The following is a 26,661-nucleotide window of genomic DNA, read 5'->3' on the forward strand; positions in this document are numbered from 1 at the left end:
ATCTAGTAAACTGAAATTTCCAGGGTAGACTAAATTGTCTTGTCAAAATAATTTTTCTTGGATAGGGGAACGTATTTCCAATTCCTATTTGCGGTCCTTAACAATTTTTGCTAAATTTAAACTGGTACAGGTCTTGATTACTTTCTATCATTTAAGTTCTTTGCTTAGCAATGATAAGTTTTAGTTGGGTTTAGATGTAAACATAGAAAATCCTGTGGGTACCATGTGAACTGCCAGGAGATTTGTCAATATTTCTGTAGGGATTGCTGTTACATTATAGAAAGTCGTCTTCATATTTTTTCCCATTCCACAGAAAAACTATTTTCCCTAACCTTTGTAAATTTGGCAAAACATGGACTCATTAAACACCAAGTTTTAAATTTGTATTTGAATCCTACCCAAACCAAAAGACTGGATAAAAAATGCCATACATTGAGGAACAAAGTAGGACCTGGATCTCCACAAAAATTGTGGCCAGTAGATTGTAAGGATGTATTTTTTTTCTTCTGGATAAACAGTGCAGAATATTTTACAAACTGCAGTCATAGGGGTTTGATAAAAACTACTGTAGCCTGGGCAAGTGTGGCTTAAAACAACCAAAGTGGATGGGACTGGAGTACTCGTTACTCCTAGGTCTCCAGTTCCTGAGCCTTTCTGCCTATGGGTGGAGGCAATAGGGCATGCAGAGAGTGAGGTGCTATTTCTGTGCTGTCCCTGTGATCTGCAGCAGACTGTCCTTTGTACTGGAGATCTGTAACTTGGAAACGGCAAGCATGCCTGGTGTCCATTATTAGTGAACTGCAGGGTGTGGAGGGAATGTCACTGATTTAATGTTTGCTCCAGCATTGCTGGGGGTTTCTCTTGACTTGCTGTACAAGTGCTCTGGGATGCTGCTGTCACACTTCAACCCCTTTCTATGACTTAGTGGATTTAGCCACTATCCACTTTTCTGTCTTCCCCCTCCACCCAATATGTCGATCTTTATAATTTAATTTTTTTGTCTAGGGAATGCTGCACTAGGAGAAAATATTGGCAGGAGAAGGTGTGTTATGTGTGACATGAAGCACACCATCAGATGTGCTTTACTGTAACAAGCAGCTTGAGCACAGAAGAGGGAAGCTGGTCAAACTGAAATCCTGTGATTCTTTAATGCAATCAATAATACAAGAACAGAGCTCAGGCAATCACACTAGCTGGTTACACTGATCACTGTCTGTCATTCAATAATGATATACAGTGTGTGAGACGGTAAAGTTTTTCTAAAACTGGTCATTGATACAGCCCTTTCCTGGCTTGGAAAATATGTTTTGAGGGCAGTATGCTGTACAGAAACCAACTCAGTGGAGCCTCGTCTCTGTTACTTCTCAGTCTGTGAATGCCCATGTTCAGTTTTGCTGTGAACAGGGCATCTCAAAAGCTCCTACCAGAGCCAGGCTCACAGAATTTATGCACAGAACTTATGTAGATTACAGATTAAGGAGTTTTATCTGCAATTTGTGAAGGAGAGTAATACCTGATGTGTTCAGAGCAGCAGCCAGTTGCTTTGCTTACTAGGGTCAGCTACACTGCAAGGAAGAGGGTTATAATTAATCAGCTAGTGTACACATTAGGATAATACAGATTTCTGCTTTCAGAGGACCTGTGTGGTCTTCCTCTGATGTTTAAAAAATTTACCACAACACCTAAACGTAAGACTTGCGGCTCTGAGATTTTCAAGCATCTCAAGGTTGCAATAGAGGATGGAGCCAGCAGAGTTTTCTTCCGCTTGGTGTCAGCATTGTTCTCCCTCACTCCAGAGCTGCTGTTTGCTTTGAACATAACCCTTTAATATGTTCTGAGTGCGTATCTTAAAATTAGGTGTTACATTTCTATTTTTGTAACGTATCAGAACATCAGCCCGTTCCTTCCTCAGATAATTACTGGTATCAGAGAGGCATGAAGGAAGGGTATGAATTCACCTCCAAACCATTATGAAATCTCAGCCTTTTTCATTTTATTCTCATGTCACCTTCCTTACCTCAGCATGACTACCAATAAAATCTCTTACCACTTTGGTATTCCTTTTCTTTGGTGTACATGAGCAATTTGATTTGTTTGCTGGTGATCAGGGCTTTTTGAAAAAATGTCAGAAGTGAAGTCTTTGATAGGAAAATCATCCCTTGTGAAATTAAAAGTATTTTTACTGAAAGGCTTGTGATATGTAAGCATCAAAATATTTCAGCCTTTTTACTTTTCATTGGCTGTAATAGGGGAAAAAAGGACATTATTTTAAACACTTAGTGGCTTTTCATTTCATGCAAGGTTAGGGATGGGAGTGGGAAATGTTTTCAGAAAAGCAGGCAAGAAATGTAGAGTAAAATACAAACCTGAAAAAAAAATCCCACTGTCAGAAAAAAATAAAAATAAGAAAATCCCATTTTTCATTTAACTGTAGTTAATTGTTGTTCATTTGATTGTAGTTAGCTGCAGAGCTGTGCAACAGTGAATTTAATACGCATATTCTGAATGTAGATTCCCTTAAAGCTGCCCCCCCCTCCCCCCCGCCGGCAATTCCTAGACTGCTTTGTTCCTCTCTAATTAGTTTATTTCACCTATTCTAGCAAAGATGCAAACATGCCTAAGTACTTAAACAGCATGAATGGAGAGAAGAATAGGGCTAGCACTGACTGGAGTTGCATGCAGAAAGGCTTGGCTGAACCTTGAAAGCATATTAGCATGTTATAGCCTAATGCAGTTTCACTTTCTCCCAGTTTATTTGGGGTTTTGCTGTAGAGCAGAGTCTGCAGTATGTAAGATCTTTGCCTCAAGTAAAAACGGAAATGCATGTTCATGAGTCAGCGTTTCTGCTAAATAGTTTCCAGAACTATCAAACTAAATACAGGTTACCTTTTTATTTTGCTATGAAAAAGGAAAGGGATGAAATATGCCTGCAATGAAAATACAAATGCAATTGAGTCAAAACCATGAAAAGGAAATGCATGGCAAAGTTGTGTGCTACACCTGTTCCCCAGGGTTCACAGTTACAAAAGTTTAGTCCAAGTTGTCCTGATTTACTGATAAATCTTTTTTTCTTTCCTTAGGAAAACAAAAAAAAAAAAAAAAGGAAAGAGAGATTTGTGGAAAAAATGGGAAGGAATAAGCAGAAAAAACCTGTAAGGATATTATGGGAAAAACAATGTGATACTTGAGAAAGTTTTAGTAAGAGCAAATAAACACAACGCCTCCGTGTGTACTTTTTTTTCCCAAATGCATTTCTAGTCAGTTCAAAGACCATTTTCAATTTAAACAAACATTACCGCAGTCTGGCTTTGCACACACAGGTTGGCTAGCTTGTGTGGCTGGTAATTTAGATGGATGCTTGAAGCTGAGGTTCTGTCAACAACCTTAATTCTGACCTTTGAATTTTCACTGACCATCTGTTTTAATTACACGTTGCCCTGTTCCCAGAGGACCGCAGATGCGCATACAAGGATTCTGGCTGTAAAGAAATAATGGTGTGGGCCTTAGGCTGTTCTGCCAAGTGGTGGGGTAGGCAGCTGTGCCTGGAGATGGTCGTGTTAAAGGATACTGATAAGGACTGATTTTTTTGTGGAAGCTGTTAGGACAAGGAAATACTTGAGGCGCTGCTGCTATTTGATCCAGCATTGCTTCCAGTATGCAGCTGGAACTTTGCCTGGGAGCTGCTGGTGTCACTGGGCTGCGTGCAAGAGCAGCCGTAGGAGCTCAGCTTTCGATTATTTCAGGAGACTCCTCATGCCAGCATCTGTGCATGGAGAGCTGGGCAGCGGGGGGAGCCAAATCCACAGGTTAAAACCGACCTCCCCTCCATCTTGCTCACGGGGTGGGGAAAGATGCAGAGGTTTGCCAAGCCGAGGCTGCTGGGATCTCTGCCTGGCATAGGCAGGAGAGGGGCCTGGGTGCTGAGTCAGGGAAAGGCTGTGTAAACCCTGCAGGCAGGGGAATGGTAAAGCTAAGCAAGATAACTATGTGGGTGAAGACAGGAGATGACATAGGGAGTTTTTATGGATCCTAAGCTCTCTAGCTTTAGGATTTTTGCATGTTTTATTTATATTATTTTTCCCCCTACCCAAAACATTATGATGAATGGGACCACATTGGAAGAAAAAAAATATATTACTTAAAAAAAAACAATAAAAAAGAAACTTTTTGATTTACTAGAGTGTCTACATGGTGGCTTTAGTATTTTCATAGAGTTGTGGTGGAGATCAAGTGAAGAAATTATGATTTAGAAGTCTTTATCTGATATTATTTTAGTTCTTTACCTTCCAATTTTATTTTCAAGCTCTTTGGGAATTACATGGATAGCTTTGATCTTCGTGATCTTTTTCATTGGTCAATACAAGAGGGCCATGCAGCAATAATAAACAGTGAGCTGAATTTGGATACATGCAGCACACTAACTCAAAACCATAAAATACTTCTAAAAATGTTTGTCTTTTGCATATTTTCACTAGGAAAGTATAGCAAGCAGTCTACGGCTTAATTGCAAGGAATGATGGATGAACAGAATATTTCCTTGATTAAATATCTGATCTGCTACTTTACTTTTCTTCCAACTCTTGCTTTCATGTCCTTAATGTTTAGTCTAACCAAATTCCTAGCTATTTTGCTAATCATTTATAGTCTGTAATGCTTTCCATGCTTAACCAAAATGCTGGTTGGGGTGGGGGGTGGGAGAAGAGGAAAATAAGCTGTGTTCAAAGTTAATATTAAATGGACTGTGGAACAGTAAAGAGCTGTATCTATTTAATTACCCTTTGCAGCCACTAAGCACGATTCATGTTAGAAGCTCAAGCAACTTGTGAAAACTGCTGTTGACAGACCAGCAAGCTGCTGTATTCTATATAATCAGTGAGCCGTGCATGCCTTTCTTTTCACCTGCCGTTAGTAAATTTGTGTGTTACAAAGAAACCAGTCTTTTCTTCTTGCAAGTTGTAGAATAAAGACGCTTCTAGCAGTTTTCTAGTTGCAACCAAACTTGTCAACTAAACTAAAACCTCCTTCTGGATCTGCCCGGAGCATGAGTTAGTTATTAGCAGCAGCAAACAGTGTTAACTTCTTTTCCAATGGTCCTTATCCCCTGTAACAAAGTACATGGTAACAAGGTCATTGTGCTTTCTGACCAGAGAGAGCAGATGAACTCTAAATCCAGATCCACATAAACGTCATTCCTCATAAAGTCCAGTTGTTTCTAATGTCTGTAGCAAATCCAGATCCATGTAATTGTCATTCTTTGAGGTCTGTTTGTTTCTAAAGTCTATAGCAAAACAGGGAGGAGATGAATTAATTTGTATGCTTAAAATTCACAGATGTGCTGTTTCTGAAAAGTGTGCTTAGGGATCTCCTAAACCATGATTTGAAACAAACAAACAACTAACTTTGCAAAGCTTTGCTCTGATTTCTATTTTTAAACCCTTTGCTAATACCCAAGATACATATTTCTAAATGTGGTTGCTGCATTTTCCTCCAGTGAAGCCTACTTTATTTCTTTAAAGGAGAGAAGTTCATATTGAATCAAAACAAAAGAGAAAATATAAAAACCTTTTACGTGCAGGACAGGAGGGCAGCGTTTTTTATATTCTTATTAAGCTGTGTCTCTTGAGGAGCTTGGCACTGCCACAGCCACTCTAAAAAGGAAAAGAAACTCTTCAAAGTGGGTTTTGGTAACTTCAATTAAAGGACAGGTCAGCTCCTAAGAATACTGAGGGGAATGACGGATCTCTTCAACTTCTTGCTACTTAATAGATTCTACAATATGTAATGTTCCCTTCTTTGAATTTTTTATATAGCGTGGGATTTCTTTTTTTAACCAAAATTAACTTCAGAGAAGAAGGGCTGCTGCTGTCCCTGCATGGTCTTCAATTGTGGCTTTTCAATTAGTTGAAAGGGAGAAAGAAATTGGTAGTGGAAAACAGAAGAATAAATTTTAATTCATTGGTATCAACTTACAAATAACTTCAATGAAGAAGTTGAGAGTGGTGTCCTCATATCCTATTGCAGCTTTTCTACTCAGAACAAAATATTAATTCTGGAAACTGCTACAAGATCTTTAGGTATTCCCTTTTCTCTTTTCCCCTTTCCCCCTCTCTACCAACATTTTTTCTTGAAAGTGGAAAAGCTCACCGTGCAAGTAAAAATCACACGAGGGTTTGAAGGCACGACTGGGTCAGCCCAAGAGTTTTGTGTTATCTGAGGCAGGTATTCCATGGTAATCCTTGGAACACGTTGTGAATTAACCATGCATTTGGTTAATTCACCAATCAGTAGTGAAGTAGGGCTAGTGCTAATTTTCTTTCATTAGTCTGATGCTAACGGATACTGTGCAGGACAAGCCAGTGCTGTGCAGAGGTGCTAGTGCTAGCTCTACATTACTCAGCAGGCTGGATAGGGTAAATTAGTTCGGACTAGCTATTTAGCTAATGTAACTGCTTTCCATACCTGAGGTAGTGTTGTCACTACATGTTTGTTTCCTGGATACATACATGTTCCTGAATGTCTTATGCATGTATCAATTGTTTTAAATGATGAAGTAAAACAAGTTCAGAGCAACCGCCTGCACTAGGGATGTGGCCAGGGAATCTCTTTCATGTACTGTTTTTTATTTGTATGTAAGGTGGACAGGAGTTCAAAAGGGTGACTGCAGTCTCAACTGAACCTTTGAATAAAAGCTCTTGAGTGCTAGGAAAAATATTGGATGAGGTTTCTTCAATATTGTCTTTCTTACTGAAGAGAGTATTTAAAAAAAAAAAAAAGGAAAAAAAAAGTCTGTAGTGCTTACAAAAATTCTTCTGTATCTTGCCTTTGCTGTTTTGAAGACTTAAAACCTGATCTGAAGCGTAATCCAGAAAAATATGTCAAGAGGATCTGTTCATAAGCGTACAGTGCGTTGACATCAGCAAACACTTATTATGACTGTCATGTTCCCTATCTTGAAGCCTCGTTCTAATTTTCTGGCGGCATTCAAGCTCAGTGCTTTCCATTTTGATTGAATTAATTAGTGAAGTTTGCATGATTCCCCGATTCTGAAATTGTCAGAATTTTTTTAACAGGATGTCTTTAAAGGTTATTTTTGCCCTAGTTAATAACAAGTATGACATTTGACTGCATTTCTGTATTGTTTAAATTGAAAATACATTGCCCGTTTGGAAGCAGAGAAAATGGTAAATGAGAGCTATATTTATGCACTTATCTTGCCTTTAAGTTAATCTCCTGTTACTAGTCTTGAGCCTTTCAGGTTGCTATAGAAACTGCCACAGCCTCCAACTGTGCTTCCTCCAAGACTTAATTGCATTCTGAGTTTCATACACTCTCTATTAACCGCAGCACTGGCAGACACGAGCACATTGCAGAATGAGTTGAATTAGTGGTTCAATATGATGTATACATTTTTAAATATTATGTTTCCATATTCCTTTTAAAATTTTCCTTCACCAGCTGGTTGAACCCTTCTGTAACATGTAGTGATACCACAGGGATGGATTCCCTCTGTTTACTGCAGCTATATTTGATGTTTTCCAGCCTTTGATGCCATCAGAGTAGCTGCAAGAGTCATTAGTCTTAAGGACGCTTTTTTTTTCCTTAGAGAAGTCAAATTATTTGTGAACTACCTTTGCTCTGCTGAAGTTTTTCTGAGACTTCTCCTTCACCTCTGTGAAGGCAGACATGGAAGTGCATACCTGCTATCTCTGTAGCTCTGGTAAGCTTGTGCTGACAAAGTGCTCTTTACCACATGACATCAAGCGATCAGTGTGGGTCAAAGACAGGCAGTTTTTCAGCCAGGCCTGGTTTTAGGTGGGAAATATCAATTCATCAAAGTAGAAACTGAATATGGCTGTATGCAAGGTTTGATAAGGCTTTTCTGGGAAATATTTATTATATCCTTGGTGGAATTTCTCAGTAAAACTGGACTAAGAACATGTCTCATTCAACTAGTACAATCAAATCTCTGAGATTTGCTTTCCCACTCGGTTCTCAGCATGGTGATGCTGTCAGTGCAAATACACTATTCTTATCGATGCCGTTCTGCTTTCAGTGGGGATGAACATCGGGAACCGATGGTTAACATCACTTTCCTCTGTGTTCAGTGGATGTAAGGTCAGAACTTTATAGTAAAAAAAGCAATCCCCACTGTTCTCTTCTTGAACAAAAAGAGGAGAGAAAATATATCACAACAGAAGGTAGAGAGCAAGCAGTGTATGTTTTTCCATCTCCTGTAAAGCCCTCTGTCTCAGCTCTGCTCTGGTTGTGCCTAGTGGGTAAGAGGTGGGGAACAGGACAGACACCCTCCGTGCGCTGTTGCTCTTGGACCTGAGATGTTTCTGTACTTGTGTTAATGCTGGCGCAAAGACGTATTTCTATCATTGTTAGAAACATTAGACACACCCCACAACTGGTGAATGGCCGAAGTCAGACTGATGCTGAGAAACAGGGTAAAGTGAGAATTTCACCAATTTAAAATGTTTATGTACGTTGAGTCATGCTTTTAGATACTGAGCATCTGAAGACAGCTTGTACACACCTATCACAACTTTTAAACTTTTCAAATATCCTTTAAAATCTGACCTTTTGTGCTAATGTTTTTCATGTGGTCCACAATTTTTTTCTCCTTTTTGTCATTCTCCATATGTGCTGCATTGCTTGAATTATGTATTGATGATCCTCTATAAAAATCATATCGTTTTTCTTTAGCTACCTTTACTACACTTCTTGCCACAATGCAATGCACTTCATGTCTCAGAACTTAAATCTCTTCCACAACGTCTCAGCTTTCCTTTTTAGCTGCTCTGTGGGTTTACATGTTACAGAGAGCTGGATTTCCCTGCCAGCTCTGGCTCAAGTTACGTTTCCTGGATTGCCCTACAGAATGTCAACATATATTCTAAAAATCCATGTGTGCTGGAGACCTTTCTCAAACGTTCTAAAAACACTTACTTTGAGATGAGATTCATTTGGATTTGAATATAAAATAAGTATTGTTTGCTGGCTTCTTGTCATTCTTGAGAAGCCAGATAGTTGCCATGTCTCCAAGTTGTTTATCTGCATGAGCTGTTTTCCAGGCAGTGACAGCACTTCATTTACGGAAAGTACTGCTTTCAGTGTCTCCGTAGGCATTCAGAACAAAGACCTTGCCTATCAGCTGGACAGCCCAAGGTGTGAGCATGTGGGGGGCTTGACACTGGTTACATACAGTTGCTAGCAATCTTAGTAAAGAGAAAAGACTCATTAAAAGTCTGAGGTGTGCCAATAGCAGGTTGTTTTACTCTACTGTAGAATGTATTGCAAAAGCTTTCTTTCACAAGCCATAATTTCTTGTGATTTCTGTAGTTCACAGTATTTTTAGGCTGTTCCTATAGTTGATGGCATATTGATGGTAGGCTGTTCTATAGGCACATGGCATCTTTATAGTATAAGTAGCTGGATGTTTAGGGTATCTCTGGGGCCACTTTAGCTCATGCAGTTCTGGTTAGGGAATGCAGCACTTAGTTGCAGAGAGGCACTTACCATTGCACTTTGCTTCTCAGACCTTGCCTAAAACCTGTTTTCGGGTACCTATTTCTGCATCCTGTGAGAGAAAACTGACTCATAACCAGCTCTTGTACACTACCCAGCAGTGGGCAAAAAGTAGGGATGCTTCTCCTTTACAGCCTTTGTGCTCTCCCTCTTGTCTCTTGGACCAGATGTAATGCTACTCTGGGATGTTTGTGTTGGAAGCCTTGCTGTTTCTGGGAGCAGGGAAGATAAGCCATGCAAGCTGCTGGCAGAAGTCAGGGAGAGGAATTTGAGTCAGGTTACTTAGTGGACAGTGGAAAGATTAAACCTTGTAATTGACTTTAAGCTTTGATTTCTTCTCCTTCCCTTGTTCCTCAGTATAAGCAAAGAAAAGGTGGAGTGAAATGACTATAAAGAGAGTTTGGATAAATAAAGGTACTGCTGGAATGGTTCATACATATCTCAGGCAAATATCCCCATTGAAATAAGGAGAAGTACTGAGAATGGAGTGCACAGGTAGGGAAAGGCCGTTCAACAGATCTGCTTTTGAGTTCTGTATCACTTTTTTTGTTTAGTGCACTAAATACAGTTTTCCTCTAGCACACACTAAGCAAGATGAAAGATAACACTGATAAAACCTGTGTGGAATGTAGGCTCTGTGGGGCTAAACTTTTAAAATTCTTTAAATACAGACCTAGTAATTACTTTCAATGTGATTTCCATCTCTTCATCCCCCACTCGCGCCTCCAGAATCAATCCCCAGTGAAATTTCTATTTTCTATCTTAACCTTACTAACCTGAGTGGCCACTTAGCAGAAGAGTTTCACCTATGTGTTAACTACATTGGTCATTTTGTATGTCCTTGCATGGCACGTAACGGAAATAAGCATGGACTCTATTAATATCTGTTCTTACGTAAACAGAACCAATTTTATTCAGTTCTTCAGCTAATGAAGCACTGTGGGAACAAGGCATTCAGGAGCTTGGGAATTACTCTACAAGGAAGAATCTCAGTGTTTCTTGGCAAAAGCTGCTTATGCTCAAGGCTTGCTTGGTGAGAGCCAGCAGTAATAAGGTCTTATTCTGGACAGGAGTTTAAATAAACAGACACTGAATATTTCTGCCTGTCTTTGAAAGCTGACACACAGAAATCCCGAAGTTTATTTCAAAGAAGGCTTACTTTTTGTCTAGTTACAGCCAGATACTCAATTTTGGGGAGGGGGTCTAATGAAAGAAAAGAGTTGGAGTCCCAAATAGGGACTTATGAAAAATTCTTTTTTCTTTATTTACTTCCAAATACTGACAGAATGGAAGTATTTTTTCTCAATTATTTATCTGTCAATTTCCTTAAAATTAAAAGACAAACCCAAAAGGCATAAGGTGACTGAAGTGACTTACTCAGCAATAATTGGATTTCTAGCATCAGTTGCTATCAAGTTTTTATTAAAATAGCCATAGGAGCAGCTGAATTGTCGTATATGGTCCTACATAGACTACCTTTTTGGGGGGTTGTTGGAGAAGGCTGTAATGGAGGCATTAGATGGCATTAGATTTACAATGTCATAACTTTTATAATGCCCTTTAAAATTTTTCTTGCCTGCTTATATTGAATGAGTGTATTAAGTGAGAACTTGTGGCTGGAAGGTCAATATCTCCAATGCTGTGTCACATTCAAGTGAGCCCGCACCCTCATGCATCCATCTATCTAGCACTTCTCTGATGTACAGTGATGGAGTGAAGTGGGGAGCTGTCTTCCTCGATGGCTTCTTAGCTGGGCTAACACTAATAGTGCTGTGAATGTGATGTTAGCCCCTTAGCTTCTGCCTGTTAAACTGAAACCAGCATATATGCCATTTGATGCTCTCTGTCTCAGGAGGTGCTACTTCAAAGGTCTCTTCAGTTTCTTAAGACTGCCTCTGGCTGAATATTATTTCAGTATAAAGATAACATCATCAGAGATAAACATAAGGAAAAGATGAATGTTCCTGTTTATTCTTGGGTTATTGTTTATTTTCCCTAGACTGGAAGATATAGTTAAGAAGAATTTCAGAATGTAATCTAAAAACTGCTGCAGATTTGGCAGGGACTAATGCGAGAGAGGGCAGGTTTCTCTGCCTTAAATCATTCTCCTTTGTGCATTATTATTCTCCTTCATGAAATCCTATCTTCAGCCCTCTCTTTCTGTTGTAATAAAATTATGAACTATGAATTTCAAACTCATGAGGAAAATAAGATCTAATGTATCTTTGCAGTGCAGATGAAGCAGGAGCCTATTTCTCTTGGCCTATGTTTTCTAATTGCCAGTTCACAAAATTTTTTTATATTATCAGCGGATATGTTAACAGGAAACCAAGGAATTACTACTTAATGCATTGGTCTGCACAAGTAGTCCTCGAATAAATCAGGATAGCTACTCAATCTTTTGTATTCAGTACACATTGCAACAGTTCATGGGCAACAAGGTCATTTGCTAAGAAGTATATACAAATGCAACAGTAAAGGAGATATCAATTTCCAGAACAAAACTGAAGGAAATTAGTACCATATATGCAGCACCAGTGACAAAAGTGAGCCATTTGTTCCCAAGTCCAAAAGTAAATTTATAACTCTTTGTATGAACTAGTTTTCCTGGATCCAAAAATAACAAAATGCAGCCCATATTTTGTTAACTGCTCAGAACTGCACCTGGCCACCTGAAAGACATTTCTGAGGTCTTGGAAAAGCCTATAAGAATCTGAAAAGGGCCAAAAAAAAAGCACAAAGAAAATCTCAATAATAAAACAATTAAAAAGCAATAAATTCTAAAATAATTGAGAAAGTATTTAAATTAAGAAATAGTCTCGATTCCCATTTCCTGGGAATGTGCACTGTGCAAGGAAATAGAAGGCAATTATTCTAAGAACACCTGTGGTAAAATCATTAATTATAGTCATTCAGATAGAAGTTAATTAAAAGCACATCTTTAATGTAGCAGTATGGTTTTCCCTACATGCCACCATCTGGGACTCACTCTCTTCTGCCCTCTTTGTTATTTAACTTAAATAGTAACAAATAGCTGTGAATGTAGTTCTAATTTTCTCTTATCTGCTGAACAATGGTATGTGTTCCAAGAGGGCATTGTGCAGATGGGTGTAGTCTTTCATTTTTGCAGGAAAAGAAATAGTTTCTCTCTATTGCTGTAGAAAGAATTTACAAGAGTAACAGCAAAACTTGAATTTATATGCTTCTTGGGAACTGACTTTAGCCATGCTCCCTTTTTGCTCCTGTTTTCCACCACCAAGCAGGTCAAGCGTGCTGGGGAGGTATCAATATCCCCGCTGATTTTCAGCCTGCTGAGACAACTTGCTCTATAAGCTGCTGGTCTGGCAGTGCACTCACAACAGCTACCACGTTGCCCAAACTCTGTGGGATGTGATGTTTGACTGTGGAAATAGTATAAGGAAATACGAGGTGGGAAGGGAGGTGTAAATGCAGCTATGCAGTTGAAGTCTAGTGATGAAGGTGGTGTTCAAAATACACATCAGGTTAAAACTGCTTTTCTTTAAAGAAGGAACTTTGGTAGCATCGCCCACCTGCATGGAAAGCACTGACAGGCTCCCATGGCGTTTTGGTAACTAACTGTGGCATATGAAGGAAAGCAGAGAGGACTTTCCTTGTTTTTTTTTTCCAGAAGTAGTTTAAGAGTTTCTCAAAGGTGGAAAAGTTGACAGACATGGCAATGCCTTGCAAAACCTGTGGGGTTGGAACATGCTCCTATCCCAGGCTCTTTTCAGTATGTGATGTCCCCTCTCAAATACTGTGCGATTTTTTTTATTTTTTTTTTTTAAATAATGGAGTTTGTTTCCAAAGCATTTCTATGCCTCTTTCCCAAACTAGGTCGCACTAGATTATTGCTAACAGGCTTAATGTTTCATTTAGTTAGGGGCTTCCCACAAATCAGCCCCCACACTATTGCAGTTGCCTATGTTTCTGATTCACAAAAACCAGACTAGTAATGAAATGCATCCTCTTTCTGCTCCTTGCCCCCAAAAAGTCAGTTACATTGTGCTAATGAGCACAATCAGACAAATCAATTCTGAAGTTTATAGGTGAGATATTAGCAAGAACTTTTAAAGAGACTAAAAGGGAAGTGTTAGAACTCCTGTGTCTTCAAAATATTTGTTTATCTTGCATGCAGTGTGCCAAAACAATTGTTCCCTGTGAGGCAATGTGTCACTTGAAATTTGAGGTAGGTGGTAAGCTGACTTCTAGGCCAGCTTGAACAGTAACTGAACAGGACAAACACTACCTCCCTGTATGGGTTTTAATATAAAGCTATTGTGTAGCAGGCATTTGAAAGCTTCTCATTACAAGTCTATGAAGAGCTGGAGGTGCTAGGAAGATACAATCAATAATTTTATTGGGGAAAGTAAACCTTCAAAGGAAGCTTTCTGAGTGCTATAATGAAGTGGCATTGAAGTGTTTCATATTGCAGGTCTGAGTTTGGGCAGGGAGGAAGGAACCAGGACAGAGTAGTAAGGTAACATATATATAAACTGAGGTTTTAATATGCAGCAAACAGAACAAGAAAAAATTGGAGAAATTATTATAGACACATTTAATCAGGTTAATTATAAAGCCTTTGTTAGAGGTTTAGCGTGTATCACCCTGCTCACATGTATCAGTGTAGAGAAATGCTGAATTCGCAGTTAGATCTGTTTCAAGAGTTATTTGATAATGCAGTGGATGATGCCTGGTTTTTACCAACTCTCTGAGTGAGGTTTTTAAAGTTGAAAATGACTGTTTCTGTTAAATGAATAAACATTTTAAAATTTTGACATGTGTGTGTTTTTACAAACCTTCCACCTAATTAAAAATAACAATTGCCATTACATTTTTAGCACCTGAGATAAACTCAGGCTGCAGCAAATTGGTATTCTATTATGATTCCAGAAAAGCTAGACTTATCTGTTCTGGCCTTAGAATGAGAGAGAAAATACAGTAAAAGCCTAAAATCTCTGCCCCTACTAATTTCTAGTATTCTGTACAGAAGATCCATTAATAAATTTTGAGATTAGAGTTGAAGACTTAACAGATTATGATAGTGAATACTTAAATATCTTCCATTTCAAGAGATATTTATACTAATATTTTTCTTTAATATTTTTATTTTTGTAAAATTCTATTTTTCAAGATTAATTATATCCCTTAGGGAGAAAATCATGGATATCTCTGCTCAAAATCTCCTAGGTGCTGTTAAAAAGGTGAATTCTCAATAGCAAATTGCTCACTAATATTGCATCCTGATCAAAATGTGGATAGAATATTGCAATTAAGTAGTAAAGTATGTAGGTTACAGTTGTAAGATATACCTCACTTTCTTTCATACTAAAATAATTCAGTTCAAAAAATCTTGTTGATGAAGCACATATTATTACCATGGCTAATTTATTTAGTACATTCTTGAGGTCATATGACCTTAGATTATTAAATGATTATCAAACATATTAATGAAATAGCTTTGAAAGAGAGTACTAAAACTAAACATCTATAATAGTGTTACTGGGCATTACAGTATGATTTCAATAAAAGAAAAAGGAAACTGAAGTTTATAGTGATTCTTCTCTATGACATACTTAGAGAAGATGCATATATTTAAAAATGTGTAAAAGAATACACATATTATTGAGCTTCGTTTATATTTTCAATGCAAATTCTAACTCCTTGTTCTTGGAAGTGTCAAGATAGCTGGAAAGTAGCTGAACCAAGCAATACCAGATATTGCCTCAAGTTTACTGTACCTATAAGTCATCCATTTTGCTTTCTCCCTGTAGCAGGTGATCTCTCAAAAGTTATGTTTTAATAAATTATCACATGGGTTTATTCACAGCAGCTCATTCTGCTGTGAATTTTGAGATACTGTATTCAGTGGTGTGTGCAACCTTTCTTTGAGACCTTGCGTTATATCTTCTCTCCCAACAGTGCTTTTATGATTACTTTTTTAAAGTAAATATATTTTGAAAAATATTTGTCATAGCAAAGTTTAGCAGAACAAATTCAAGGTGTTACGTCCAAAACACCGTGGGGAAGGCGATGGTTTATAAGGGTGTGCATTTTTGAAAAGTACTGCCTTTAAATATTCCTGCCACTGGAGAGGATAAGTTCGGAGCGACTTTTTGGGGTTTTTGTATTAGTAGATTCTAGAGGAATGTGTTCTCAATGGCAACATTCAAAGGAGAAGCATCTTCTCTGCTGGCCTTCTGCTGCGTTGTCAGAAAAGGGAGATGATTCCTGGGGAAAGGTGCATGGATGAAGAACAATTTTACACAGGGCAAATGGTGGGAAACATGCAGAACTGCTGAAGAGAGACCCTTTAATTTACAGCTGACTCCCTTTAACCTCTCCAAAATTAAAACTCTTGACACCTTTTAATATTTATTTCTTTGTGATTGGACTTGGGTAGGTAAAGCCATTAGTATACAACCTTCAGATCAAAAATTACCCTGTAGTACTTATTTAGTGACTTGCATTTTCAAAGGAGCTTGGAAATTTCACTTGTATTAGAAAACTTGTGGTTATAGAAAATGTGAAATTTTTATTAAGTACTGCCTCAGTGTACTGATTTAAATTAACCTTTTGTATTGCAGCTTTTTACTTAAAATAGCCTAAGGTATTTCAAACAAATGGCTTTACTTTGGCATATTTTACCCTCCACTCCAATACCAGCTTGGTCAAATGCAATATGCAATAGCTTTGTGAACCATCCCGCAATGCTTTAGCTATTAGTGGAAGAAGTCCAAAAATCTAGAGCCAAAGCCTAACTTTAAAATGGAAAAAAAAATTCAATGTGTTTGTGTGCCTTTGTCAGATACACAATGTTATTTATTTTGCAGACCTGTTTTCCTTTTCTGCGACTCCAAACTCCTTGGCTGCAAAGGATGCATTTTTAAATTGTTGAAACAGTTGTTAATCAGAGTGATTTCTTACACTAAGTAACTGCAAAGGTCCCTGGAGAAATCCTTGTTCTTCTTGGGTTCCAGGTTGGCGTTCTCATATTCTAAAGAGCTATGTAAGAGCAGTTGCGCTCATCACCTTTCTTTTCACCTCAGCATTACTAGTATTAGTAATGTAAATGAGTGGAAATTGTGTAGTTCAGTGCTATGCATGAAATTCCTCTTGGCAGGCACTGACTGCTCTGTGTGTGTGTAAGATTTAGGTCTTGCTTTATTTAAGAAGGCAGTTCAGTGCTTGCCAACCTACTTAGCAAGTGCTTAGCATATTTAAGTTCTTAAAGTTAAGCACATGCGTAAGGGTTTGCCTGACTTGGAGCCTAAATCAGAAGTTTTCAATTTTTATGGTAATTATTGTAAGGTTGCTTGATGCTTGAGTTAATAGAAGGTTACCTGATCACTTTTTCTGCATGACAAGTTCTTCCTGGGTAGCTCTGATTAGGTATGGAATGGTTGTTTCGTTACTGCATGATAACTACCTGACAGAAGTAATTACAGTAACACTTTTCTGTCTATACTACAAAACGGTGAATATTTGTCATGTCCTAATTTTCTAGATTAGGATATAGCACTGAGGCAGGAAAAGGCATGAGTGATGAAAGGATTAAAAGTGAAAAGGGTAGCAAAGCCAGAATAATTTTTTCAGTTTCCAATTACAACACTAACTGTCTGGGGTCCAGATAACACAAGATCTGATTTGAAACTCTGTAATCCTTAGAATAAATTAAAATAGTACCGCTGAGGTCTTTCAAAGCTGAAACTTCGTCCAGTCTTAAATGGCAAAAGTTCCAGCTGGTTTGGTTGAGAGTGTTTTAAAATTCTTCCCACTTGGCTACTTTGGTGTTTCTTAGAGATGCCTCCTGTAGTCAACTAAGAGCTCTTACTGGTTTACATTTATATCTTCTAGTTTGCCACAATGTTTACCAATTGTAGGGTTATCATAGCTCTTAAACCATGTAAAATTACAGGTACCCTGAGAGGAAGGGAACTTAACATATGGAATGCATGACATCAATGTGAAAAGCTGCAGAGCCAGGTTTTCTTGAGGAGGAGAGATGACTGCGCTCAGGCTACAGCAATGTCAGAAAGTTTGGGCTTGGGAAAATATTCTTCTTAATCCAAGCTGAGGTGTCTCTGTTAGTTTGGATTTATTACCATTGTAGAATAGTAAACAGAAAATAAATACCAACACCTTTGATTGCCCAAACAGGCTTTTTTTTTTTCCCCTTGTTTTTTTTTCCTTTTTTTTTTTTTGTTGTTGTTGTTTTTTTGTTTTTCTCTTTTTAATCTCCTTTCAAAAGAGGTGCTGTGCACAGGTATGCTTTATGGTCTGGGTATTTTTTTAGTACACTGTTCCTTTATTTGTGTTTCTACTGAGTTACTGCTTTATCATATGTAGAAAGGTGCCACTAATTCAGTGGCCATTAAAAATCATATTTTAACATTTATAAAATGATGTTTTTTCCAGCTGTTTCTGTTATGATTGTGTTAATGAGCTTCCTGCTCCGTCACATGGCTGTGAGCTAGGAAAGTGATAGGGCGTGATCTTGACTACCACAAACACCTAAATGAACAAGAAGTATTTATCCTCCTGAAAATAGACAAGAACAGTGTAACTGAACAGTGGACCAAGCTGGTCTTGAATTGAAATCCAGACTTGTGCATTTTGTTCTTTTCTCTACACAGGAAAACAACACAGAAGATAAAGAAAGAGACAGACTCATGTTACTAAGGTAGGATGAAAGCACCTGTTACTTAACTGCTTCATGGAAACTTTTGATTTCTCGATACCGATCCCTATAATATACTTCTGTAATGTAACGATAGTTGGTTTGTTGGAGGAATAACCTAAAAAGTGAAACTTTTCAAAGTCTTAATGCTGATGTATATCAGCTGTAGACAGATAAATGAAGGCCCAGAAGGCCAATGTCACCAGCTGACCCCCAAACAAATGTATTCTTGATTTTTGGGTGGATTGTTTCTTTTTTTTTTTTTCAGTATTCCCCTATTTTTTCATTGTGCTTATACATACCTGTATCATGGGTCACATGTTGGTATTTCCTAAGCTGCAAGGATGAGCTGCCTAGTTTCAGGAAGTGTTTCATGGGTTTGCATTGGTGTGGTATTGCACCACTAGGCTGAGATACAATCAGAGTACGTATATCAATAACTATGTGTGCTTACTCCTGGGAAGGGGAGGGGGCTGGCGGTGAAGTCAGCATCTTGAAAGCTTCTTTTTGGAGAGCATTGGGGTGTGTAATGACTGTGCTTTACGCAGACGGCTAAATTTTCTGGAGAGAAAAAAAATTATGTCTAAACAAAGCTGAAATCCTTCGCTGTGTTTTGGCTTTCATGAGACTTGCGTTTATGTAAACAAACAGTATTATCTTATGCCCCAAGACTAGATTTCCTTGCATCATTTCTTCAGTATTTGACTTGTCTGACCACAGGACCATATCTTAGCCAAAAAATTTCTTAAGAGAATATTTTTACCCATAAGGCTTAAAAATACAGTAATGCGTTCCCACCCCTATTTGCATTTTGGAGTAGAAATACATGGACTAAGTTAATAGCCACTGGAAAATCATGGTACACATTCCAGTCTTCTAGATTTTGTGGGTTTTGTTCTGAGATTCCACTGAAACCCCATAATGGAGGCCAAGTTTATTGTGCTTTGCAGTGAAAAAGACAAGGAAAAGATGTTATGGTTCAGAGCAACTTCAAGTATTTCCCAGATGTTTTGTAATGCCAGACGCTGCTGAAGTATCTCACTTAATATTCTGCTTGCTTTGCCAGAAATGCAACAGATTAAGAAACCACATTAGTCAGGAAATAGCTTTCTGAGAGAACTAGGAAAGATAATTCAAGGTTGTAGACAAAGGTGTTGAAGCAGAGACAAGCTAGCATTTCCCAAAAGCTAATCAAATACTAGTAGAGCAATAAGGGAGTACAATACATCATTTGGGGGACAAAAGTCAAGGGAGAAGATTTCAAAAGATGCTATCTCTATTTGCCAGCAGATAGTACTTCCCAATGTTGAGCCTTTATCACCATAGAAATTACCAATCACTGTTGAAATAATCATCTGTCCTGTGAGAGGGTATCTTCTAAATCATATTGATTGTTTAAGTCTGGTGGAGGACTTGCCTATAGTCCTAACTCATTTCATGATCTGAGATAGACTACTAAGTTCAGTAGATAATAGGAATTCTGGGCATTTTTTCTACATTTTTGATCATAATAGAACAACTGGCAATAGTTTTTTTTCTGATCACACTGAATTTTAGTCCTTCCTGTCACACACAATTGGTAAGTAATGGTTTGGATGTTCACGTGGCTTATAAAACAGCTGAATTTCAGTATCTGCAATGGGAAAAAAAAGTGTTTGTGTGAATGTATTTTATAAACACTGGATCATATCAACAGGGAGACTGGAAATGCTCAGCTTCAACCATACTGGAATTAGGGCATTCTTCTCAGGGATCTAAGTTCGAATCCCTTTGGACACAGAATGGAATTAAAGCCAAGTTTTCTGTCTTGAGTTTGTGCCATACATTTTGAATTTAAAACCAAAATAATCTCATGCTCAAATTTTTTTAATGAATCGTCTGCCATGATTTTGTCTTGCTAAATGAAATTTCTGCGGAAAATTCAAACCTGATTTATGTATCCTTGGGACAGCCGGATTCTCATTTCTCAGAGAACTTAGCGTTCCCTGGTGTTCATTCTTTTACAGCCAAGGTCTGGTGAAGTTCTGCAAAAGGCAATTTTTTCATGAAATTAATTTGAATATGGCTGTCTTGGAAGCAGTGCTTTATTAGTTGTTTAATAAATATTAGCAAGTGGGCCAATGGCTGATGTGAACTTCCTCATTTGTTTATTTTATTTAAACAAAACTAAGCAATTGCTGTTGGTAAGTATTCACTTTGCATGCCCTCAGGCCAGTCAAAGGTACCAGTTACAAACCTGTAACCCCAGCTGTTTGTTACTGCCACTCTGTTGGAGTGAAAATGCATAGTAATTTGATTCTGGCAAAATAGGATGAACTAACTGTTTGACCATTTTGAGTTAGCACGGCACATTCTTGTCTGAGCAGAGAATGGAGCATCTGAATGAAGTGACCTGACCTCCAGCAAGCAGGAGCACTACTTGCATTGAGTGACATTGTTGGTTAAAAAAAATTACCCAATGCCACAAGAAGGTCACTTCTGAAACCAGCTCTTAGATGTGACAGTCTGCCGCCCAAAAGATGTGTACTGCACAAAGAAAATACTCATGAAATAAATATGTAGAAGAGAGAGCCGTAGCCTCAGTCTGATGTGATGGGAATAGTTATTGTAGTTAAGAAACCTGCTGGATGTACTGTGAAGCTTACTGATTCAGAACCAAAGTGTTGGTATTCGGTTACCATAAAATCACCTTTCTGTTGAATCTAAGCCCAGTTTCTTAGTAAATACATCAGTAAAGAAAGGCATTATCAAGAGTACATGACTGGGAAAGGACAGTAAATCTACTTTAACTTTCCAAAATTCATGGCTAGCTCTGTAACTGAGAGCAAGACTAATTACCATGCACCTGCCTTCACATCACTGACGATAAATATGTTGTTTGCTGTTTAGTATGCCTATGTGGTGTCGCTAGTCTTTTTTATAATATAAGCATTCTCAGATAAAACAGGATGATGTTTTTTCATCCTGTTTCAGTTACTTACTGCCTTTTTTCTATCCTGTGCTGTTATATTCTGGAACTAAAACTTATCCTGGTGTTTTAACTTTTATCAAATTCCTTTTGTCATGGAAAAGTGAGGATGACTCACACTTTCGATTAACAAGCTACAGACTACTGTTACTTTAATTTTGTAAAACAGGAGTTGTCTTTCATTTAGCTGGTTTAGTGTTATGCCCTTTTAAAGTAAATCAGTATGCTACCACAAGATACCTATTAACTGATTTTCTGTTTTGTTTCATAGAGACTTAACTTGATTGCATATACAAATCTGTCAGCTTGGGAATCTGATATACAGAAATGTGTTTGATGATAGATGTGTGTCAGAATGCTTAGCCAGGCAATTTTAATCCCTTTAAATTAAGTTAAGACTACTAGCATATATAGGATTCTAGAAGTGCCGTGGGATATTTTTCTTTTGGGAACAATGAATTATGGCAGATTCATCCTCTAGGGCTTTGTTTGTTGTTACTTCTTTTCATGTGAAAGCTAATTGTTAAATATAATTAGATTTACCAACTCTGCTGCCTAAATTTGAGGATAACTGCAGCTATCCTTGAACCCTGTGGCACCACACCATAACCAGGGTAGTGTCACTAGTCTGAATGTACTTGATGCTTAATACTGTTGAATTTAGTAGGCACAAATAGAACTGTTATTGTTCTCTATATATGCCAATATAATCCTATTGCCTTTTTTGAAAAAGATGTGCAAAGTAACCAGAGAGCTTAGAGTATAAAATATTGGTAATATAAAACTGACATACCTTGTCCTACCTATCAAGAAAGTTTTGTTAGAAACTGTTTAGGGGTTAACAAACTAGCAAGTCCACAAAGAAAAATTTGAAATTGATGAAGTGTGTTTTGAAGGAAGGTATCAGAAGGCTGATGTTTCACTTCCCTCCTTCAGTTTCTTTGTATGCTTTTCATAAAATATGCAAATACAATGGCAATTTATAGTGAAGATCAAAGATGGCAAAATTGATGAGAAAAGGCAAGCATGTAATAAAACTTTCCAGAGTATTTTTTCTCTGATCAGATTTTTTTTTGATCATACTTTGTATTTCAAACTGAATTTTTTGTCTTTGATTCAGAGAAGTTGACCAGGGTTTGGAAATGTGTGGCTATGCAGTAGGCTTGAGATACCAATGCCTCTTGCACTACGCTGGCATTACATTTTGATCTTTTTTTGTCTCGTGTACAAAATATAGGAAATGAAAAATTTGGTTTTGGTATTTTCTTGGTAGTGATAGTCAATGATGAAGACATTAATCAGAAAATGCTCTTGGCTTTGCTTTAGTCTCCCAGATACCCTTTTAACATCCTCTAGGTGAGACTTTTAAAGAAATCCCCTGTTTTGTATGCTGTCCACATGCATACTCCTGTACACAGGCTTACTTTGGTGTTACCTAAAGTAACGTAAAATGCTACATGATGCTTTTTTCCTTTGGTTTTGAGAGTAGGTCTAGTTTTTCTTAGACTTTTTTTTCTTCTTGATATGAATTAAACCAAAATAAACCTGGTTAAGGGGCAATGCATCTACACAGCCTTTTGTACTAGCTTAACTAAACCAGCTTAATTTTACTTCCCCATCATGTGCAAGTGCACACTTACTCCAGAGTAATGTGTAATGTGGTATGCTACCACAGCTTCAGCTCCCTTACACCCATTTAGAAAGACCTGTTTTCATTGCTGTTACTGCTATTCTACTGTTTACAGTAATCTTTTTTTTTTTTAAATAATATTGTTAACACTAATTCTTTCTGCTTACGGAATCAGGCTGGTCAAGAGAAAGCAAGCCCAGTCATTTTGGGCATTGCCTGTAGGCACCTAGGGATAGATCTGGACTAAGCAGATGCAGGCACATCTACTCTAATAGGTCATCCTGAGTGATTATAGCTAATGTGATCCACTTTCCAGAGTCAGCTCAGTTCTGCCGTATCCATCCATGTGTGTCTGCACTTTTGAGTCCTGTATGTTGATATAGGGTTTGCAACAGGGAATATTTCAAGTGGATTTGATAGGGATGCAGACATAAATTATGGAACTACTCTTTCTAAGTAGGTATTGTGCCAAATGTCAAGCTTTTATTTTTGATTTTCACTTTTGGGGAAAAAAAAAGGAATTTTTGAGTATTTTCCAAATGAAAGAGAATAATTCTCATCCAGTCTCTAGTAAAATTAAATCCAATAACAACTGACATGTGTGCAAAATCCTTGGGAAGTGTTGTCAGCAATCATTGTAAATTGTATTTCAGTAGGTTCATTTACAGCATTGGGAGTTTGACAGTAGAATTCTACAGAAGTTTTGGGCTACCATATTTTAATCTGCAAGTATAATTGTTTGAATTTCCCTCATTTCCCTTTAAAAGCAGTCATTAAAATTTGTTAACATTTCACCCTTTCTTCAGGGAGCATGACAGACTGAGGAAACAGAAGTTTTGCAGAATTTATGCCAAAGCGAAGTTTTACCTTAATTGCTGTCAAGTAGCTTATTTTTCTCACAGCTGTAAAGCAGGTGTCTGTATCTCAGTATAACTAGTGCTACAGTAAATTGAATGAGGCAAGTCCTAATATCCCTGAAAGCTGGAACCACTTTGAGGATCGTGAGTCATATCAGCTGCGTGGGTGGAGCTGAAGAAATAGAATTACATGAAATGTTTCCCTCTTGATTTATTATGAAAATAGAATTTATTTAACTTAAGAGCTTTGGGTGGTCTATGTAAAAAGAGAAGTCAGTCCAGTTTATGCTAGGGACAGTACTGAGCTACAAAATTCAGAATTCCTCCTAAGTCTGAGGCTGGGCTTGCTTCACTTCCAATTTACACAGTCTGCTTCTCACATCAAACAGCAACATTTCATTGCTGGCATACCTGGGCACCTTTCTAAACTGCTCTGGAATAATAGGGCTGCATTTGTGATCCAGCTGGTGATGTGTCTTGAGTGGGAACTGAATAGGATCACCTTGGGCAGTAGATACTTTTAAGAGTGGAAGGTGCATAAACCACCACAGGGAACCATTTTGTATTATGAAAACAGGGTTTTTTCCTAACTGGAGGTAATTGGTAACTGTCTCTCATTTGAGTGTTACATACACTAGTGTAACTGCTGATTGTATTTCTATTCAGAAATGCTTCATGAAGGCGTGTAACTTGCTAAGCTAAAGTTTCATTTACTCTTAGCTCTTGACAGTTGTTCTTACGGGATAAAATTCTTTTCCAGAGACACTATAAGCCAGTTATGTCAATGAGAGAAAAAATGCTGGAGAACTGAGTCAAGAAGCATGTTCCCAAGTCAGAGCCCTTGTTGAAAAGAACGGTTTCAAACACATGTTAAATATACTTTAAATTGCAGACTTAGATTCCTCTGTCTGTAACTTCAAATACCTTTAAGCCTTTTTTTCTTCTAAAATTTTCTCTCCTCAACTGTTGCTGAATCAAACAAAATCTGCCCATGGTGTGAGAATTGCTAATTGGGCTTTCTAATTACCATAAAATTTGTCAGTGCTTTATAAAGCATGTTGCTGTTGTGTGCTGTAGTGATAGTGTAATTAAAGCATAGGCAGAATATACAAATAGCCAACTCTTTTTGCATCTACTATTCCTATCTGTGGACGAGCTCTTGGCTTCAGGGATAGGGTCATTGTGGTGTTAATGGGCAGTACAAAGGCATGAGGAGCAGGGGGAAGGGAAGGCTGAATGCCTAGTTGTGCACCATTCCTGCCAGTGTAAGCAGCTATGGTAATGCAGCCTGGTTCTGGGCTCTACTTTTGGAGCAGTTCCTTAGCTTTAGCGGGAGTTAATGAGTAAATCTTTCTTCACACAGCAAGAGTATGAAAGTGCCTCAGAGTTGATTTTATTTGCTGCTGAAACAAAGTTAAAGAGCAGAACTGTGCAACTAATTGAATTTATCTTAGCTTCCTACCCTAGTTTCAACATCTTATATTTTTCATGACTCAGACTGCATGGGAAAGGTGGTATGCAAAGTTTTTTTGTAAAATGAGCACTGTCAATACGTAATGTTTTAGGTTTTGTTTTTATTTTTATGGTCAAATCTGTTTTGCACTTTATGTGGTCTGTTATTTTGAGAAATATTGAAGACCTGTTTTGTCCATTGACTCTATTACTGTCCTGCAGATATATCTTTGACAATGGTTGAGCCTGGAAAATAACAGATTATGAATTTTATGAACTCCTTTCTCAGAAGTGGCACTTACGATCTGTGGGTTTGTTCTAGTGTGACATTAATGCTGTTTGTGGCACAGCAGGACTGTCAAGAGAATCTGAAAATTAGAGGATGTGAATCATCATGAAAACAGTGGCAACGTTATTTTCCATGACTACTGGTCTGTGATGTAACTCTGGATCAGATCTTGCTTTATTACTGAGAACAGAAATTCAGTGGGTTGGGAAAGAAGTTCCCTGATACTCCTTGATGCTTTCTTTGTTACCACAAGCCATTTAGCTGTTTAATCATATTTAATTATTTTGGAGTAATTTACTAATTGAGAGTAATGACCCCAAAACCTGAAAAACCCCTCTTTGCACATGAGAGCAGAAATGCTAGTTATTTATTGCAACATATTGCAAAACACTTCCAGAGAGGATGGACGGGGCCAGAGAAGGTGTTCCTGTTCATTTCTCTCAGATTGCCGAAGAGGGGATCATTAGGCCTGCTAATTAATTGTCAGGTTTAATGAAATATTCTGAACCTAGAGTTTGAAGGCACTTCTTAAACCACTAGCAATATACAAAACCTCTGATTTTGCCTTATATTTCATGAAACAATTATTAATTTGCTCTAATGTTTCAATTTCCCTGCATCCCTGGCATATTGGGTTGAAATACTATCTGTTTGTCTTTGACTTTCTTGTTATCTGAAGATTCAATTATGGTTAACTTCAATGAAGTAACTAAATTAAGTTTTTGGCTCTTTATGAAGTAGTGAAATAATTTTGGCAGCTAATAAAAATATTATTTAGCATTGCTTTTCACTACACAGTGCTGAACATTTGTGATAAAATATTTCTGGGGATAATTAAAAGGATGAAGTCTATAATGCTTTGATATGACCAATAGGGAATGCTGTGGAGGCTCCTTCTAATTAATGGGGCAACCTTTTTCTTTTACCACTTAGATGGTTTGAAGACAATGTTTTTATTCTGCAGAGAAGGCTCAGAGAACTTTTGTTACTAATTACATGTCCCAATACCCTCTTGTCACATGCCACAGGCTTTTGCCTGGAAGGAATAAGGGAAAGCATTAGTAAAAGTCCAGATTCGTGGTGTGAGGAAAAGGGACCTCTTTCAATTTGTGTTGTGTGCAATGCATGATCCATGCTGTAAGACTTCTGTGCACATGGCACAGCTGTGGTCAACAGAAGAGGGCTTGCGCTGTGATATGCATTTAAATCTTCTTTTTTCTGTTGAGTAGAGGATTA

General features: G+C 37.8%; 1 protein-coding gene across 1 annotated transcript in view; it reads left to right on the forward strand.

The window, feature by feature from the left end:
* The window catches only part of LOC137661796 (protein FAM13A-like), a 55,028-nt gene that overhangs the window by 14,324 nt on the left and 14,043 nt on the right, over positions 1-26,661 (forward strand). Inside the window, exon 6 of the mRNA XM_068397417.1 lies at positions 18,186-18,232. Within this exon, the coding sequence (XP_068253518.1) occupies positions 18,186-18,232 (47 nt within the window). The remainder of the gene's footprint in view (positions 1-18,185; positions 18,233-26,661) is intronic.

Source organism: Nyctibius grandis, chromosome 4 (assembly GCF_013368605.1).
Source record: "Nyctibius grandis isolate bNycGra1 chromosome 4, bNycGra1.pri, whole genome shotgun sequence".
In the NCBI taxonomy this organism is placed as follows: Eukaryota; Metazoa; Chordata; class Aves; order Nyctibiiformes; family Nyctibiidae; genus Nyctibius; species Nyctibius grandis.